The 20,093-nt window shown below is 48.1% G+C and overlaps 1 protein-coding gene across 2 annotated transcripts in view; it reads left to right on the top strand.

The window, feature by feature from the left end:
- TRAPPC9 (trafficking protein particle complex subunit 9) overlaps window positions 1–20,093 on the top strand; it is a 543,982-nt gene that overhangs the window by 2,760 nt on the left and 521,129 nt on the right. For both annotated transcript variants that reach the window (XM_025450136.3, XM_049092784.1), the window contains exons 2-4: window positions 5,375–5,968; window positions 13,869–14,014; window positions 16,901–17,029. In XM_025450136.3, coding sequence (XP_025305921.1) covers window positions 5,385–5,968; window positions 13,869–14,014; window positions 16,901–17,029 — 859 coding nt within the window. In that variant the 5' untranslated portion in view covers window positions 5,375–5,384. The remainder of the gene's footprint in view (window positions 1–5,374; window positions 5,969–13,868; window positions 14,015–16,900; window positions 17,030–20,093) is intronic.

Raw genomic sequence — 20,093 nt, 5'->3', positions numbered from 1 at the left:
AGACACTTAACTGACTGAGCCACTGAGGCGCTCCTATTTTTGATGTTTAATATTTGTATTGGACTATTGGATACTTAATATTTGTATTGTCTCAGACACTAGAACTGGTTCAGTGCCAGGTCTTATTTTTGTCAGCTTCTCCCTTGAAGAAACCAGTGGAAAAGCATGGACTCTGGCGCCTGGCTCCAGTTCATCACCTACCAAAAAGGAGACCTTAAACAGAATGACTGAGCCTTATTTCATCTACGACTGAAGATAGTGATACTCATTTCTTAGGATTGATGGGAAATCTAACTAGGATACATATTAGGATGAGTTTCCTCTTTCTACCTCACATGATGTTCTCCTGTGTAAGATGCATATTTTGAATTTGGGGCAAATTCAATAAGAAGTTTATGATACTGACCTGCTTCAGGGAAAACTCTTGCTTGAGGTTGTAAGGTTTATTGACCCGTGGCATGGATTTGATTGCTGGAGTCCTTTTAGTGCCCAGTCAGGACTGGAAGAGACCCAGAGGGATCATTTAGTCCAACGTGAGTTGGTTGTTTGGATTTCATAGATTAGCAAATTCCAGAAATTGGAGGATCAATAATAGGGATGTCAGTTTTAATTTTTGCTGAGACAGGGCAATGGGAAAATCACCACCATCTCCTCTCACCAGCATTTCATAAAAGCAAGAATGTTTTAATGCCAAAAAATGTGGAAGTTTATTACCTAAACACAAATTACAATAGTAGTTAATATTTATAAAGAACTTCCCAAATTTACCTAAGTTTAGTCTTATGAGGAGCTCATGCATTGTTGTACTTTTTCTCATTACTTCAAACTAAAGAAACTGAGCACCTGTCCTGAGACCTGTGCCCAGGACCCGCTGTCACCTATCTTCAGGTGGAGCTGCATCTGAGATACACTTGCGTCTTTTACCTCTGTTTTCTTGCTCATAGAGGAAGGTATTTGCAGGAGCAGCAGTGTAACCTGCAGGCTGAGGCCAGGGGCAGAGTCTGGGCTCTAAAACTAGTTGAATGCTGACAACCAGGCTGTGAGCTCCTTGAAGTTGGACCTTCTCCCTTTTTTAACTGTTGAAAACAATTTTTTAAAAAAGATTTTATTTATTTGAGAGAGAGCGAGACAGTGAGAGAGCATGAGGGCGGAGTGAAGGGCAGAGAGAGAGAGAAGCAGACTCCCTGCTGAACAGGGAGCCCGATGTGAGGCTCAATCCCAGGACCCTGAGATCATGACCTGAGCCCAAGGCAAGTGCTTCACTTCCAAGCTACCCAGGTGCCTCCCTTTTTTAACTCTTGAAAAAAAATTTTTTTAAAGTTTTATTTATTTGAGAGAGCATGAGAGAGAGAGCACACAAAAGGAAGGGAAGAAGCAGGCTCCCTACTGAGCAGGGGGTCCGACACCCAGCTCAGTCCCAGGACCTCGAGATTAGGACCCAAGCCAAAGACAGATGCCCAACTGACTGAGCCATCCAGGCACCCCTAATTCTTGAAAGATTTTGAAATCTAGACTACAGCAAAGGTGTATGTGCTGTTTATATATAGTTGAAAGAATGGCTAAACAAATGCCTTCGTGTCTGCCATCCAGCTTCACTTCCAAAGCCTGCTGTCTCTCTCCTGAGTTACGCTCCTCTCTGCCACCCAAATTTATTTTTATTTATAGCTTTACATTGTGTGTAAATATCCCTAAACAGTACGTTGTGTAGTGTTGGCTGTTTCTGAATTTTATGTAAACAGGATTGTGCTGCTTGTCTTAATCCACGACCTACTTTATTTGCCCATCACAGTGTTGAGATTTAGCCGCGATTCTGCAGTGTCGTTCTGGGCCATTCATGTTCACGGCTCTGTAAGCTTTCATTGCATTAAAAGACTACGATATGTTTATCCACTCTTCTGACGGTGGACATTTGTGTTGTCTCTAGTTCTGGCTTCTAGCATCCTTTGTTTATGTTTTCTGCCATCCATATGCCAGAGTCGCTCTATGAGGGAAATTCCGGGGCCCAGGATGCGCCAGTCCGTATGCCCGCTGTCATATAGGAGAATTATTTCTGACCTACACCTTTGTGAGCACTTGGCGTCTTTCTTTCTCTCTCTCTCTTTTTTTTTAAAGATTTTATTTATTTATTTATTTATTTATTTATTTATTTATTTATTTGAAACAGAGAGAGAGAGGTAGAGACACAGGCAGAGGGAGAATCTGGCTCCATGCAGGGAGCCTGACATGGGACTCGATCCTAGGTCTCCAGGATCATGCCCTGGGCTGAAGGTGGTGCTCAACCACTGAGCCACCCAGGCTGCCCCAGGTTTTATTTATTTATGAAAGACACACACACAGAGGCAGAGACACAGGCAGAGGGAGAAGCAGGCTCCCTGCAGGAAGCCCGATGCGGGACTCATCCTGCGACCCGGGGTCACACCCTGAGCCAAAGGCAGATGCTCAACCACTGAGCCACCCAGGTGTCTCACACTTGGTGTTTTTCATACTTAAAATGTTCTGTCTATGTAGTAGCATCATTCACAGGAGCCCCAAGCTAGAAGCAACCCAATGACCTTTGATGAATGAATAAATAAATAGTGTATCTATACAATGGGATATAAGCATTGAAACAGAAGGAAATTCTGATGCACTGCTACAACATGGATGAACCTGGAAGACATTCTGCTAAGAGAAGTAAGCTAGTCCCCAAAGGACTCAAAGAGTGTGTGATTCCACTTACATGAGGGGCCTCGAGCAGTTAAATTTGTAGAGACAAAGTCAGAATGGTGGCTGCCAGGGGCCGGAGAGCGCAGGTGTTTCCCGAGTACAGAGTGTCAGGCCGAGGACGTGGAGAACTCTTGGAGGTGGTGGCACAGCAGTGTGAATGTCCTTACTGCTGTAGAACTGTGCCCTTAAAAAGGATAAGTCCGTGTGTATTTACCACAGTACAGTTTTTATTTTGTCAGTTTATTTTGGATGTGAAATGGTCTGTCACTGTGGCTTTAATTTGCTTTTTCCTGGTTGCCATCGAGGTGGGCCATCCTTATGTACATGTCTTGGCTATTTGAGTTTTATCTTCAAAGATGCTGCTTTGAGCATTTTGCCCATTTTCTGATTGGACAATGTGTCTTTTTCCTACTCACAGATTACTCATCGTCTTACTGTTATTTGTCGGAGAGTCTGTCCTTTCCTACCACCTGACAGTGGCACCTCTGCTGTATTTCAAATTGTCATGTATGTGTGGGTCAAGTTCTCGGCGGGATTGCATTTTTTTTTAACATCCCTGTGTCTGTACTGTGCTGGTTGTAGCTTTTTATTTGGTCTTTCCCTCCACACAAATGTACTGAGATATAATTCATATATCATACACTTCATCCATTGGAGTCTACAATTTAGTGGTTTTTAGTGTATTCACAGAACTGTGCCGCCATTACCATGGTGTTGGAACATTTCATCATCCCCACAAGAAACCCTGTATCTTGTTAGCAGTAGCAGTTGTATCTGGTCTTGCTTTTGTTGGGGTTGGGGATGCCCTTCATCAGGGGTGGTTCTTCAGAAGTTTTGAAGTTTCTTGGCTATTCTTGACTGTAAGTTAATTTGTTATATTCCACCAAAAATCTGGTAGGAAGTCTTTTTTTTTTTTTTTAAAGATTTTATTTATTTATTCATGAGAGACAGAAAAAGAGAGAGAAAGAGAGAGAGGCAGAGACACACACAGAGGGAGAAGCAGGCTCCAGGCAGGGAGCCTGACGTGGGACTTGGTCCCGGGTCTCCAGGATCAGGCCCTGGACCAAAGGTGGCGCTAAACTGCTGAGCCACCCGGGCTGCCCCTGGTAGGAAGTCTAATCCAGAGTAACTTTGAATCTATATATCAAACTGGGGAGAATTAACATCTTTCTTCTCTTTCTACTCGTGAGTATACCTGGGACGCTGTCTTTTCATCTGCACAGAGCCTGGCACATGGGAAGTCCTCATTAGATGTTGGGTATGTGAACAATGAGGTTTTATACATTGCTAATTTCTCTTTCACAAAAGAGAAAACCTCAGTGAAACTGTGTGACTCACTTATGGTCACACAGAATGACAGCCAGGGAGAGAACCAACTCGATAGACTTGGTGCCTGCGGTCAGTTCTCTGCCACCTATTGCTAACGAGAGAGCAGGAGCTTTTTGCAAATAATGTGTGCTGCTCGGCTGCTTTAAATTTCATTAATTCGATCTTATCTATAGATGGCTTTTCTTCGGTGCACCTAGGTATGATGTGTGCATGTGTTTAATAAAGATCTGTGGTTGGGAGAACTCATGGCTTGTATCGTGCCTGGCACAGAGTGCCCATGGAGCACATGTGTGAACAGGGAAAGCCATAGTGCAGGTTGGAATTTCCATTATGACTCAAAATTCCCAACTTCTGTACCCATGACACCTTGATAGAGCCTACCTTAGCTTTGAGTGCAAACATATTGAATAAGTTGATGAAACCTTATTGCACTGTAGAGGGAAGGCCTTGTATGCTTGTCCTCTGTCTTTTCTTTCTGCACTTGTTCTCCTGGGCCTCACGGATGCCTTGTCCGTCAGCAGTGCCCAGAGCTTGCTGTGCTGCTGGGAGACAGTCCTTGCTCATGAGGCCTCCCCTCAGCTGCCCCGGGCCCCCCTTTCCATCTCTGTGCACTGAAGGCCTGGACCAGATAAAAGTGTTCTGCAGTTGCTTTTAAAGCTGTGTCTCCCCTTGAGAAACACAAAACCTTAAATCTCCGCCTTCAGTCCCAACTCTGCTAGGGACAGCCATCCCTCTGTTGAACACTAACGTGGGTTCTTCCTGAGGTGGTGTAGAAGACACTGTTCAGAGGATGGCTGCTGGGAACAGTGGAGTGGCCTGGCGTCATCCTTCAGGGCCGGAGTGCCATGGCGAGGCTTGGGCCTGAACATTTCGTCTGACGGGGCCTCTCTGATTCTGACCAGGAATAAACCTCTCTTGGCCTCAGGTTCTTCTTCAGTAAAGTTGAGGTGGTGTTACAGAAAGGTTTAAGTGAGGTAATCCATATATAAACCATTTACGTCCTGGGTAGATTGGAGGTTAGATCCAGATCTGGGTCCACTCTGGTTCTCTTCAGTGTGTCCTGCTGAGGGGATGAGGGAGCGGGGCATTCGTTCACTGAACGCTTTTGAGCACTGGCTCTCCACCAGTACCTGGCCACATGTTGGAAATAGAAAGCCAGAGACACCCCTTTTCTGCAGGAGCTGTGGTATTTCGGGAAGAGCTGTGGGGGCTAAACACAGAACTCCAGGGACAAATGGTAGCCCAGGGCCCTGTGTGGGGCTCACCCTGCCTCCTGGGTGGTTCGTGTCAGAACCTCCCAATACCCAAAGTGGGCCAACAGCCTTTTTCTCTTTGGCAGAGTCTTCAAGATGAGTGTCCCTGACTACATGCAGTGTGCTGAGGACCACCAGACTCTCCTCGTGGTAGTGCAGCCTGTGGGCATCGTCTCAGAAGAGAACTTCTTCAAGATCTACAAGAGAATCTCCTCCGTGAGCCAGATCAGTGTGCGGGACTCCCAGCGGGTGCTCTACATCCGTTACAGGCATCACTACCCTCCGGAGAACAATGAGTGGGGCGACTTCCAGACCCATCGCAAAGTTGTGGGCCTTATCACCATCACAGACTGCTTCTCGGCCAAGGACTGGCCGCAGACTTTTGAGAAGTTCCACGTGCAGAAGGAGATCTATGGCTCCACACTCTACGACTCCCGGCTTTTTGTCTTTGGGCTGCAGGGAGAGATCGCCGAGCAGCCGCGTACCGATGTGGCCTTCTACCCCAACTACGAGGACTGCCAGACGGTGGAGAAGAGGATCGAGGACTTCATCGAATCGCTCTTCATCGTGCTCGAGTCCAAGCGTTTGGACAGGGCCACAGACAAGTCCGGAGATAAGATCCCCCTTCTCTGTGTCCCGTTTGAGAAAAAGGACTTCGTAGGACTGGACACAGACAGTAGGTAAGTTTACCTAGAGGCCCAGAGGCTTCGTGCTTGGGTTGCTTCCTGACAACAAGAAGAGGTAAGCAGGTGGGAGAATTTTATTGCAACAAGGGGTAGACAGGTGCAGTCCGTAGTTTTCAGACTTTTAAAAACAGGACAGCCCTTGGTTAAAGGCAGTCCTTTTAGGGTTGTCATGTGTACTTACTTCCCTGTTTGAGCTGGCCCTGCTTGTGGGACCCCTTGAGCTGCTGTCCAGTGCGGTAGCCACTTGTGGCTCTTGAGCACCAGAGAGCTGGCTGGTCTGAGCTGAGACACTGTAAGTAAAATGCATATAAGATATTAAGACTTAGTGTGGAAAAAAGAAAGAAAATACCTTGTTAATCTTTATAGTGTCAAAGTAATATTATTTTACATATGTTAGGTTAAATACTAAAATCAGTTTCAGTTCTTTACTTTTTAAGTTGTGGCAACTAGGAAACTTTATTTACATGGCTCACATTTCATTCCTGTTGCATGGCACTGCCCTAGTGCACAGTTTGAAACTTTTATTCAGTCTCATCCCTTGGATGTGTAGGTGAGGTGCTGAGCCTGGAACAGCAGCCGAACCAGGAACTAGCTTAGCTGGGAACCAAGTGGAGCCCCTGCCTCCCGGGCTGGCTGTGCACGGGTCAGGCCTTCTTCCTACCTGATAGGGACAGTGTTGGATTCCTGGCTTACAGTCAGCCAAGGAGAGCATCAGGGTGTCAGAGATGCTCCCAGGGGCTTCCCAAAGAGCTCCTTGTGCACACGACAGTGTTTATATCCTCTGTCACAGGAGGTGTTGGGCAGAGCAGAGGAAGGTCAGGCCTCACATTTCCTGAGATTAAGTCGGCCGCTGAACTTTGCACAGAGCCACAGCTGGCCCTCCCTGCTCCCTGCTCTGCCTCCCATATTGTGGCCATCGTGGCGTCCGTGCACAGAGGAGGACGGTGATGTTGTGCCTGGAGGAGGTCCCCTGTGGTGAGGGAGAGCATGGGCTTCCTGGCCTTGGACACCGTGTCCCCCCTTCCCCTCCCGTAGGATGTGGATGAGGGCCTTGTAGGTGATAACTGAGTGACCTAGTGTCGTGCTGGCAGAGTGCCCACCGCCGAGTAGGTGCTCAGCACGTTTCTTGAGTTTACCTAAGGTTCAACACTGACTTTCCATTTGTTGGTAAGTTGGAAGAGACGTCACAGAACTGAGGAAAATAGGCCGGGGCCAGCCCTGTGAGGGGGAAGCACGGAGTGGCCTCAGTCCCACTTGCCTGCACTGCTCTGCAGGGTTCGCGCTGGTTTTCGTTTCCTCAGCAGACATAGACGTGTCTATGTGGCCAAGGAAAGGGCACATTGCATCTGTGATCCAAACCTCGCCCGTTACACCTTGGGGTTGGGGTGGCGAGGCCCAGGAACCTGGGCAGCTGCAAGGGGCCCGAGCAGTGCCTCACACTAGGCCCTCTCCAGGCCAGTCTGCAGCGGGGTGGCACCCGGTGACCCTCCCTTACCACATGGGGCCAGACCGTGTGCACCTTCCCCGCACTCCCAAGCCACTCCGGCCTATGGCGTGGGCAGGAACTGGCCTGTCCTTGCTGCACAGACCATTGGGTGCGTGGCTGAAGCCTTGGAAGCGGTGGGAACCCCTCTCCAACCTCTTTGCTACATGAGGCACCAGTGACATTTTTTTGGTCATTGACTTCTTGACTTTGAGGTTGCAGACCCATCAGAGAATGCCGGCCTGTTTTTGCCGTTTGAAATCTATGCTCACAATTTGGCAGGAGTAACAAGACTGACGGGACAGTGTGCCGGCCCGTGCCGGGCGATAACACGAACGAGTGTTTATTGAGAGCTGCCGTGTGCCGGGCAGGGCTCCAGCCACCGGAAACGCAGCGGTGGATCCATCTGCCCCCTGGTCGGTCCTTTCTGTTCTCGGCCTGCTGTACACACTCAGCCAGCTTTTGAACTTGTGTGACATACTGAAGCCAGTGACTTCAGACCAAATCCGTTCTCCGGTCACCCCTGCTGGTCCATTGTTGCTTTTACTACTCTAGAGCGCTCTCACTTTTAAAACAATGGTTTGGTGCAGGAACAGAGCCCATCTCTGTCCTGCAGCTGTCCAGCCTGAAATGTGACTGTAATTCGCAGCTCACAAGGACATGGTCTAGATGAAGGCTGAGGTGTGGGTGGCGCACTGACCACGTCCGTAGGCCCTGTGGCAGATTGGCCACCGCAGGCCCCACACTTCCCCGTAACACGAGGTGCAGGCTTATTTTGCTGGAACGTTCATGTGTGCCCTGGGCCTCTTGAAAGCCCACGGGAGATTTTTGATCATGCAGTGTTGTAGCTGTCAAAGTTATTTTTGTTCTTGTGTGTTTCTAATTTTTGCTTGTTCCTCTTTTCTTTCCTTTTTTTTTTTTCTATCATACCGCCCTGTGAGTATGTTGTTGGGTCTGAAAAGGTAGGCTGTGAACACACCGCCTTTAAAGTAGCTAGATTTCCCTGTGTGCTGCCTCCTTGCTGCCTTCACCGCTTGAAAAACCCAAAACTTACTGCTGCCTAGATCCATATATTACCCCCATCATCTTTTTATTTTCTAATTTAACAAATATTTTGCTTTTTCTTTCTTGTTTTCTTTTTAAGCACGTAACCCATTGATGTTTGATATCTGTTAAAATATTTGCTTTGGGGAACTTGTTTGGTTTCTTAGTATCTGGTGACAAATGAGCCCTTATTAATCTTTTCCGTTTGGAGGACGTGAGATGCTAATTGATTTCGGCGGCTGCACAGGGATATTTTCACGGGGTCCCTTAACCTGGAAAGTCCAAGACTGCAGCGCCTTGCTTGACTCTGGCTTTGGAATGAATATAGTGGGCACGTGTTTCCTGGCTGTCGCTGTGTGATGTGCATGACGGAGCTTGCAGCCCAGCGGCCGCCAGTGCCGGGGTTCCTGGCCCAGGAGTGTGCTGGCCACAGAGGGGTGCCGTCAGAGGATGCGGCCACCAGAGGCCTTTTGCTTTCCCCTGGAGCATGCTGTTTTCTAAACCTCACTAGCAGCCGTCCTTCTTGAAAGGGCAGAGGCTGCTTTACAGTCTGTCTTTTGCCCCCTTTATGAGGGTGACTTTTCTAGGTCTTAGGGAAACATGGCCTTCTGGAGAGCTAGTTCGTTTGGAGCTTGCGGACACAAGGAGCTCTATAGTCGACCATAGTTTTCTTTCTGCTTTAGCCAGTAAGCACACAGAGACGGATGTGTGGTTCACCTTAGCGGTGGCGTGGGCACTCACCTGTGCCAGCCTTTCCTTTTACCCCATGTGGGTGAGAGGTAGCTGCTTCTTTCTGCTGGGGCTCCTGTCTGTCACCGACGGGCATGACATTAGTTTGCAGCAGTGAAATTCCAACACTTAACCCTAGAGGGAGAGCCTTTGGCTGACCGAGCTCCTCCACCCTGGCCCAGCTCCCGCTTGGGAGAGGATCTGGCCAGCACCACCATGCCGGCCGGGAGGCCTTGTTCTTTCTTTACTGTTCTGGTCCACGTGTGAACGCTTTCTTCCTTCACTTACTGTGTCTCAAGTGAGACAGGCTGGACTTTCTCAAAGATTCCCTCACATGCTAGGGTGGGGGAACAAAGCAGAGATAAGTATAGCAAGTAGAGGAAATTAGAACTTCCAGCCTGCAGAGATGCAGGGCGGGGAGGGTGTGATGGCCGGGCTGGGGCCTTTCCTGTTCTCCTGAGACCTCGGGGCCCTGTGTGCGAATAGGGTCACCTGCCTGGCTTCCTCTCTGCTCACCAGCTCACTGCTGGCAGGTGTGTCTCTTACCCGGGAGCTCTTCTAGATCTCAGACCCTTCAAAGTTCAGACTCTAGGAAAACCACAAGCCCCTTTTTCTTGGCACCCCTTTTGGGGCCTCCTGTGAGACTCAGGTTCCCTCCCTCAATGGCTGGTGCCAGGAGAGACCTCCCTCTCTTCAGGGGGCTGTGACTCAGCACATGCTCATTGGGAGTCAGCTGTGTCCTGCACTAGGTCCTGTGGAATGAAGTTGAGGTTCACTTAGGGACAGGAATGTCCAGGCTTGTCCCTGACTATGGTGTGGGTGGGCGGTGAGGAAAAGAGAAAATCAAGTAAGAAACTCAGGGTTTTGACTTGAACAACCGAATGTGTGGCTGGGGCTGTCTGGTGGGGAAGGCTGGGAGCTTCCTGCTGGGGGTCGCATTTAGAGTAAACATTGGATGTGTTTTTTAGACACCTTTTCAATGCTCAGGTGACAGTTTCAAAGAGGCAGATGGGTTAACAAGCCTGGAGCGCAGGGAAGGGGTGGACTGGAGAGAGAGGCTGGGAGGTGTTGGTATGTGGCTCGTATCTAGAATCAAGTATGCAGGTGAGCTCACTTAGGGGGGTGTAGACTGGGCCTGGAGGAGGGGCTGGAGCTGTGGCCGGTGGGCTGGGGGAAAGCCCACTGGTGGAGGTTTTGTACGTCATTCTAAGGAGCTTGGGATTTTAGAAGCTGCCATGTTTATCTTAAAAGTGCTGGTGGGCAGGGCAGCTACTAAAGGAATCTGAAGGGAATGGTGTGCTGGATCTGCATCCTGGGAAGACTGTCCTTGCCCAGGAGGGTGGAGGTGAGCCTCCTCAGGAGCTAGGGTCGCCTGGGGGTGGGGTATAGAGCCCTGCTGGTCCTTGTAGGAGGGCTCAGTGGCCTGAGGATGGGAGTCCCAGCTTTCTGGTCTGTCTTGCTCATGGAACAGAAGGCACATCGGGTAGGAATCTTCTGGGAGAGGTGTTGGGAGATTGGGAGCAGCAGCTGACATGTGGAAGGATTGTTGGATGGTTCTGGAATAGTCTTCCTCCAGAAAACTTTAGAAAATCCTCTTGAGTGCGTTGGTAGTTACTTTGGAGGAAGCAGTTCTTTTTTGATCCTTCCAAGCGTAAGGCGCTACACTGATGGATACAGAGATGGATAAGGCGGTGTGTCATGGGACTCCTACCATTAGAGGGAATAATGCCAGATTCAGGGGGGCAAGGGACTGGGGAATGGTAAGGTACCTGCTGGTGTCACGCAGCACAATGGCAGTATGCGTAGACCTGGGCACTGCTGCAGGAGGGAGGTGTGCTTGTGGATGTTGAATGGGGAGCACGCCAGGAGAGTGAGCTGGGCACTGTCCAGCTTTGGGGGAGCCCTGGCACTGCAGTTGTGCGAGCTGGCTGTAGGACTCGTGTCTCCTGTGCACAGAGTTGTGCGATTCCTCAAGTTCTATTCATTCTCTCCTATTGTTGTGTGTCAGAGGAAGGTACAGAGTCCCACAGGGTATATTACGTTACTACCAGAGTGAGATATATTCACGGTGGTTCAGTGGAACTTTTTTCCCTGTCAAGTCCAGTGGCTTGTGACATGCATGTGAGCATCCTTGGATTTGGGACTTGGGCTGTGTTTGGCTTTTTGTTTCTCCCTTCTCTCTTCTCATCTCTTTCTCCTCTTCCCAAATGCTCTCAGAGAGGTCATGGTCTTAATGGGGGGTGGGTGGACAAAACCCAGACAGTAACAGTGCAGTTGGGTTTGGGGAGCAGCCCCGCCGAGAGCTAGGAGACATTGTGAGGGTGATTTCCAGGTGACAGATGGCTCTGCATTGAGTTCTGAAGATAGGAGGAGAATCAGCCGGGTGAAGTGGCCAGGAAAGCAGCTCAGGTGGCAGGAGCCACCTGGGCAGGGGTCTGGAGGCTAGTGGAGCAGGGACATGAGGAGACCGCCCTGTGCCATCCATGTCCCAGGCTTCAGGGGGGAGGCTGCTCCCACTGGGAGGACCCTGGAGAGGACCTGTCCTGCAGGGCTTTGGAGGAGCTTGGTTTTTAAAAAACTCACAACAGAGAGAGGCAGTGAAGGGTGTCAGTGGGGAGAGGCCTTTCGGAGAGGTGTGTCTTGGTTTTGTTCTGCGGAAAGAGGGGCTTGGGAATGGACAGGACCAGCTTCATCCCTTTGAGACCCATCCATTTATTTGTTTATTCATCATACATGCCGTTGAGTGTCCAGGGGAGAGGGATGGATGCAGAAGAGTAAGCAGAATGTACTTGCCTTTTGGTGCTTACAAATGTCAGAAGCTGGGGATCCCTGGGTGGTGCAGCAGTTTGGCGCCTGCCTTTGGCCCAGGGCACGATCCTGGAGACCCGGGATCGAATCCCACATCGGGCTCCCGGTGCATGGAGCCTGCTTCTCCCTCTGCCTGTGTGTCTCTGGCTCTCTCTCTCTCAGTCTGTGTCTCTCATGAATAAATAAATAAAATCTTAAAAAAAAAAAAAGAGAGAATGTTCTAGGAACTCAGCAGGGATATCTGACCCAAAGTGCAGAAGCAGGAGGCAGGGAAGCTTTCTTGAGAAGCTGACAGTGGAAATGAGCCCCGAGGAGAGTGTGGAGGAGAGTGTGAAGGAGAGTGTGAAGCAGCGAGGCAGGAGGGCAGGGTGGGGGGTGGGGGAGCCTGGGGTTGGAGGCAGGTAGTGTGAGGCTGTAGAGTGGAGCGGCAGTGGGAGGGGGGCTAGAACTGTGCTGGGGAGCCTTGGGGGGGGTTTGAAGTGGGGGAGTGACCTAAGCAGATTTATGGTCTGGGAAGCCCTGGGGGGGTGTGTATGAGGTAGCAGGGATGTGGCCGGGCAGGGGGTATGGAGTGAAAGTACCTAGCGGGAGAGGGCTGAAGGTGTTGGGTGGGGATGGCAGGGCAGGATAGGTGTGGTGTCTTCCTACAGGGAGGGCTTGTTGGGGGGCCATCCTCACACTGCCTCGGGCGTTTCCTCTTCTCTGTTTCCCCATCTTACGTGATGATCTTAGTTCACCCAGTATTGGGAACAGAAGCACTGAATTCCAGGGCAGCAAGAGTGTTTATAGAGCTCATTAGAGTCAGATCTGGAAAGATTGAACTTTGTATTGAGGTCTGTCAGTAGCATTCATTCAGCTAGAAACTTGACGTCTTTTGGATTTCCATTGGGGTTTTTATTCTTTTTTTTTTTTTAAGATTTTATTTATTTATTAGAGACACACAGCAAGAGAGAGAGAGAGAGAGAGAGAGAGGCAGAGACACAGGCAGAGGGAGAATGACGCGGGACTCGATTCCAGGTCTCTAGGATCACGCCCTGGGCCGAAGACAGTGCTAAACCGCTGAGCCACCGGGGCTGCCCAGGGGTTTTTATTCTTGATGTGATTGCTTTCTCAGTGAGAGAAAATTTAATACAGCGGCTACTTTTCTTGAAAACTAAACAAAACAAAACAACTTATCTTTTAAGAAATTTAATATTCAAAAGAATAGGAATATTTAAAAATGATAAAGGAGGATTGTGATGCAGTATCTTTGGTTTCTGAGTTGATCGAGAGAAGCCTTGGCATTATTTAATCGCATACCCTCGCCAACATTTAGGGAGCTGCTGGTGATGGCCCAGGCCCCAGCCCTCAAGACATGATTGGAGCTGGCTCTGAAGGAGTGAAGATAAAGGTCTTGTATGCAGAAGCCAAGTGGCTGGCTTATGATATGCAGCATAGCTCTCTTTATAAAATAATAATAGGTTCGAAGTTAAGAAAGTGGAAGATAATTGATTTTCTAAAAAGCTGGAACATAAACTTTCTTGTGCCGATGTTACAGTTGGAAAATTCGCGAAGGAGAATCCTACTCCAACATTGTCTAAGTGAAATGCATGGTGGAAGTCACATGGACCTATTATCTCTAGAAAATAACTTGGCAGGTGTTTGTGAAGTCGGGACCATTCCAGCTCCTTCACTGGCGATGATAGTTGCTGCCTTTCAGTCACAGAGCCTAAAATTGCCTTCGTAGCACTTTTTTTGTAGTGAGAGGGTTGACTAGTGCTTAGCTAGTTTGCTTTGGGGGTAGAAGCTGTGCATTAGCAATGACACATTTCCATGCGTTGTATTTTTTAGACATTACAAGAAGCGGTGCCAAGGGCGCATGCGCAAGCATGTGGGGGATTTGTGCCTCCAGGCCGGGATGCTGCAGGACTCCTTGGTACATTACCACATGTCCGTGGAACTTCTCCGCTCGGTGAATGACTTTTTGTGGCTTGGAGGTAAGATCATCTCATGAAGATGTCAGATATGTCATTATAGCAACTGTTACTTAAAATAAGAGAAAGCATAGAAAAATAGTTCTGAAAATGAAAGGTGAGGGAGGAGAAGCAATTGGCCATCTGGTTGCTGTGGGGGGTCCTCTGGGGTAACGCTCCCTCCTTGTCTGCTGCCGCGTCCCCACCTGCCTGCATGCACTTTCCTTGACAATATGCTCCTTTCCTTGTTCCTCTGTTTTTTTTTTTTTAAAGATTTTATTTATTTAATCATGAGAGAGAGAGAGGAGAGAGAGGGAGAGAGGCAGAGACACAGGCAGAGGGAGAAGTGGGCTCCATGCAGGGAGCCTGACGTGGGACTCGATCCTGGGACTCCAGGATCACGCCCTGGGCTGAAGGTGGCGCTAAACCCATGAGCCACGGTGGGCTGCCCTTGGGTTTGTTTTTAAGCACGTCTTGCCCTCTGCTTAGAACGCCATCTCCAACCTAGTCACCTCTTGCTCTCATTCTTCAAAGCCTCGTTTGTACATTAGCTGGTGGATGGATCAACCACACATGGTATATCCATTCAGTGGCATGTTATTAAGATGCGAAAATTCAGGAAGGTGACAGCACTGGGAGTGTAGTTAGGAATATTGTAATACTGTTGTGTGGTGACAGATGGCGACTACACTTGTGGTCGGCACTGAGTCACGTAGGGAACAGCCGAATCAGTGTGTTGTACGCATATTGTACACTGTACTTCAGTAAATGAAAGATACAGATGTGAGGGAAGCATGGGTGCCCCTCCAGCATGGGCGAGCCTTGATAACACCATTTGAAGTCTTGAGGAGACAGACACAAAGGGCCACCTCTCATCTGGAATGTCCCGACGAGGCAGGGTACCGATGACCGGCTGCCGGGGGCTGGGTAGAAGGGCATGTGAGTGCTGGTAGCTATGGAGTTTCTTTCTGGGGTGATGAAAACAATCTGGAATTAGACGGTGGTGATGGTTACACACCTGTGAGTCGGACACTCTTCAGTGGGTGAGGGTTATGGTATGTGACTCACTTTTCAATTTAAAAAACTAAAAAACGAATTAAAAACCTACTTCAAAGGATGACCTTTTCTTACCCCTGCAGGCGGTGGGTGCCTGTGGTGTCTTGTACAGAGCCCTGCCTGTTATGGAGCTTGCCCTTTGTGCTGGAATTGTGTGTTTACATGTGTTTTCCCTTCAGGGACCGTCTCCTGGGGGTGAAGCGGGAGGTATGGTCGGTGTGTCCATAATCCAGCTTATTGTACATGTCCCAGAAATGCCTGTTAAATAAATGTGTGAGTAAGGAGTGAAATAGCGTTCGTTCCTCGAAAGGTTATTTGGGGGACCTGTCAGGTACTTATACATACAAGTCAGAATGAAGTAATGACGTCTGTTCTTTAACAGAAGTTTAGCAACGTGCTATAGGACACGTTAAATACAAGAAATTCTTAAAATGGACTCACATTTCAGGGACGCCTGGGTGGCTCAGCGATTGAGTCTGAGTCTGCTTTTGGCTCAGGGTGTGATCCTGGAGTCCTGGAGTCCCGGGATTGGGATTGAGTCCCACATCGGGCTCCCTGCAGGGAGCCTGCTTCTCCCTCTGCCTCTCTCTCTAGTGAATAAATAAATAAAATCTTAAAGACAAATGGACTCACATTTCAGAATTAGGTTTCTTAAAGAGGCTGAAGATTGATTGGTGGAATATATCTGTACCCCAGTGAGCTGTAACATTAGGGCCCCTGCAGCAGGCACTTACCCGAAAAGAATGGTTCCCACTTGCGTGGGGGGCCCACAGAATCATTAGCTGGGTTGGTAGGGTTCCTGAGGAAGGGGGTGTGCAGCTGGCCCGTGCTATGTGCTGTTTGCGCTTCCTCCTGCAGCCTCTCATGAACCTGTAGTGCACTTTCCCACGGGCGCCGTGACCCGTGGCATCGTAACAGATTGAATGCAAAGCAGACAGGAGCATCAGGCTCACTCGTATTAAGCCAGACGTAACAGACATTTGTAAAAATGTAAACCAGGGCCTCTCTTCCAGCATATAGTTTTGTTTTAGAAAATAGCGTTCATAAAAATTTAACACGTGATGGGCTTATTGTTATTTTAAAAGAAATGATACACACATTTACATCTTCTTTTTTTTTAGTTTTATTTTCAAATATGGTAAATATCTGTGGATTGTACCTACACAAACAAAAGTTCTTTGTGATCATTGGTGGTTTTTCAGTGTTGAGGGGTGCTTAGACCAACATGTATGAGGATCGCTGCCGTAATAGGGGCGAACACTGTAGCCTAACGTCTAAGGCCTGTGGCACAGCCTGAGATTCTTAGGCTGCAACTGCCCACCATAGAACAAAATGTACTCTAGGCAAATGTGGTTGCCTTGGGCGAGGAGACAGGCTTACAGGTGTTTGCTCCAAGGGAATCAAATGCATATAGGGTGTGTGATGTGACAGGGTATTGTGGACCCGCTTTGCTGGTCTGATTTTTGAGTATTTTTAATCCAGGGCATTTTTTGCCACCCAGCTCTGTAGCATTAGAGCCTGGCACAGAGCCTGCCACGTGGTGTGTGCTAAACCCTTGGTTAAAAAGACAAGGAGGCTGGCACATGTCACGTGTGTATCCAGCTTCTCAGTGAGGCCTTGTGTTTCCTGAGAGTGTTCTGTGTGGCCAGCTTGGGCATGCTCACAGGAAAGGTCATGGGTGGCATGTTCCTGTTTGTAGCAAAATCAGTGATCTGTAGGTTCAAATTTTTTTGGGGGTCGGGGAGGAAATTGGCATTTCTACATAATCAGACTGTTCAGATCATTCTTAGCCAATGTAGTTTGAGCTCATGATAGGCCACTGACTTTACTGATTGTGCTTTTTCCCCTACCCAGCTGCTCTTGAAGGGTTGTGTTCGGCTTCTGTCATCTATCACTACCCTGGTGGAACTGGGGGTGAGACGGGAGCTCGAAGGTTCCAGGGCAGCTCACTGCCTGCTGAAGCAGCCAACAGACACCGACCAGGTAAGCTCTGGACTTTCCTCCCATCTGCACTCATTTATGGAGGTGATAAATTTTTACATTTCCCTCTGAGTTAAACCTGACTAATGTTTAAATAAAATATAAAATATATTGAGTCAGAAATCTTGCATGAGACATTTTCTTCTGATTTTGTTGGATATTGATCTTATGGAATCTTACTATGAACGGATTGCAATGATTGGTTGATTTCCTTTTTTTTTTTTTGATTGGTTGATTTCTGAAACACTTGAATAAAGTTTCTTGGTAGACTGACCTTGAGGTTCTGTGTCTGCATCTTTTTCTAAATTTTTGTGTATTTAGGGAAGCCAGCTCGAGATGTCAACTTTAACAGCTAAGTCAGAGCCTGGGCTGTTCCTTAATTTCCGGTTTGATGAAGTTCTCTTAATAAGTTAAGTTTGAGTTGCTTATGTTTGTCAGCACCATTGAAGAGTAAAAAATCTTTTTTGGAGGAGCAGACTCACAAGTGCTTGTTGAATGAACTTGACCCTTCTGACCCGTAATGAATGAATGATGGCCTCCGTCATGAAGATAAGAACAAAGAACAAGGAGGTCAAGGCTTTACACACAATTGCTAGGTGTGTTTTGATTGAGGAGACGTTTTGCACCTTTTCCCCCAAAGAGAAAGCCCGTGGTAGTTAATGTGTGTTGGATAGGGAAGTGGCTTGAATGTGTTGCTCCCTGAGCTATACCTGTTCCCATGACCAGCAGAGAATACAGACATACCTTTTAGGAGCTGGTTTACTGTGGCTGCGCAGCCGGAGTCCGCGTGCACCATTTGTAGCACTGCTTAGGCGGATCTGTCATGGTTCTGGAAGACGTTTTATCCTTCTGCAGCACAGCGTCCTTGATGATTTCTGTGGTCCCCCAGTTATGTGAAGGGAAGGTAGAGCAAGGAAGGGATGTAGAGTCTGAGGCTGGGCGTGCCTCCTTCTCCTGTACTTGGACACTGACTGCACGCTGACTGGCGCAGGCTGTGCCACCGCTGGGCCTCCTCCTGGCTGTGGTCCTGCTGGCCCTGCTGTGGGGGCTCCACCTCCTTCCCCAACTCGGCTTTACTTCCTCCTGAGAAGACCTGCTCCCGTGCTCTCTGGGAGTGCCTTTTGTTGGAGGTGGCTGTTTCCCCTGTGATTTGAAGAGTTATAATGTGTTGAGACTGTTCTACTGATGTGATTAGTGAGACTCTAGACACTTCTTAGAGAAATGTTTCCTTTTTCCTCTTTGCTGAATGTAGGCAAAGAAAAGGTTTAAACTTTTTTTGAAAAACTGCTTTGTCTGCTCTAGAGAAATGTCTTTATTTAGCTTCGCAGAGTGTAAAAAGCCCAGGCTCTCCTGCCTTTGGAGACAGCCTATGGGAACGTGGTGCGGTGAAGCCCAGGCGAGGGCCAACAGAGCACGCTGGCCCCACTTTCCTGCCCTCCATGCAGAGAAGGGTCCAGGTCTGTCACCGTGCTTGGTATCGTGTGTTGTTTTATCCTGGGTGGTGACTTCAGGATTGTCTGTTTGCAGCCCCTTCGTCTTACCACAGGGGTGTATGGCATGTGCTCTCGGAGGTGAAGACCAGACAAGCTGATTCTCCCTTGAGTGCCTTTCTCAGCAGTATAAATGCAGATGTCATTTACTGTTAATGTGACCTGCAGTGTTTAATCTCTGGTGCCTCAGTTTCTCTATGTCTAAAACGGGGAAAATAGTGAGAGCACTTCCCTTCTAGGGTTCCTGTGAAGGTGTGTGAGATGACACATAGAGGACTGGATAACTGTTAGCGGCCATGTCACCATAGTGTTAGTGTGGAGTGCTAGGTAGCTTTAAGACTTGGTGATCTGAATTCGCAAGTTTGGTTAGAGGACCCTTGACAGCTCAGACCCTGGCTATGTGGTTTTCCAGCACATGTCCTCTGAGAAAAGGACATTGTTTTCCTTCCTAACACTGAGTTATCATAGTTTCAAAAGAATTCTGTAGTCCCCTGCTCTTTTGCTTTTGTTCTCCTTTTGATTTATTTATTTATTTATTTATCTATCTATCTAATTAATTGATTAATTAATTTATTTTAAAGATTTTATTTATTTATTCATGAGAGACACGGGGAGAGAGAGAGAGAGGCAGAGACACAGGCAGAGGGAGAAGCAGGCTTCACCTAGGGAGCCTGACATGGGACTCGATCCCGGGACTCCAGGATCACGCCCTAGGCCAAAGGCAGATGCTTAACCGCTGAGCCACCCAGGGATCCCCTGCTTTTGTTTTATTTTTTAAACTTTCTTAGTATTAAAAAATTAGAGGCCACAAATTCTTTTTTTTTCCTGGAGATTTGCAATGAACCTGTAAGTCTATAATTAACGGACAAAACTTGGTTTATTAAAAAACATCGATAGGATATTCTGCAGGCAATCTGAAAAGAAATGCTTTTTGACCTGTAGATGTTTCTTCTTTGTGGTTACTTCTACTCTTTTGTCTGTTTTAGCTTATTAATTATCACCATCATTAGCATTATCATGATAGCCATGAAATTATTGAGCACCTGCATAGCCAATGGCTGTGCTCCTTCTCTCCTTGCGTCCTACCCCTGGGCAGGTGTGGGAGGGTGCATCAGTGTTACTTTTGTGCAGGTGGAGAATTGAGGCTGAAAGAGATGGGTCCCTGGCCCCCTCTCATGCAGCTGGTGGGGGCCGACTCAGGGCTGGGGCCCAGGCTGGTTTGACTGTGCGGCATGTGCTCTGTTATTGCAATAACTGGCCTCCCTCTGATTGGTTTTCTGAACATTGGTGAGTTAATCAATCCCAGACTTTAGGGATCTCAGCCTCATGTGACCTTAAAAGAAGAGATGTCAGTGAGACTATGAGCTGGAGGGCCATAGATTGAAATTGTATGCTCTCACAGTTGATTTAGTCTCAGCCAACAGCATAGAAGTTAGTATTTTAGTTTTAACTCTGTAAGCACTAAAAATGAAACATTAAAATGATGACAGTGCAAAAGAGAAGTGGGCTTTGAAAATCCAGCGGTTGCTAATGATTTAGTACTTGTTTTTCTCTGGTGATGCTTGTTGGGAGAGAAA

The sequence above is a fragment of the Canis lupus genome, chromosome 13, assembly GCF_003254725.2.
Source record: "Canis lupus dingo isolate Sandy chromosome 13, ASM325472v2, whole genome shotgun sequence".
Lineage (NCBI taxonomy): Eukaryota > Metazoa > Chordata > Mammalia > Carnivora > Canidae > Canis > Canis lupus.
Note: the sequence above shows the minus strand (reverse complement) of the source record. Positions and strands in the feature narration are given on the sequence as shown.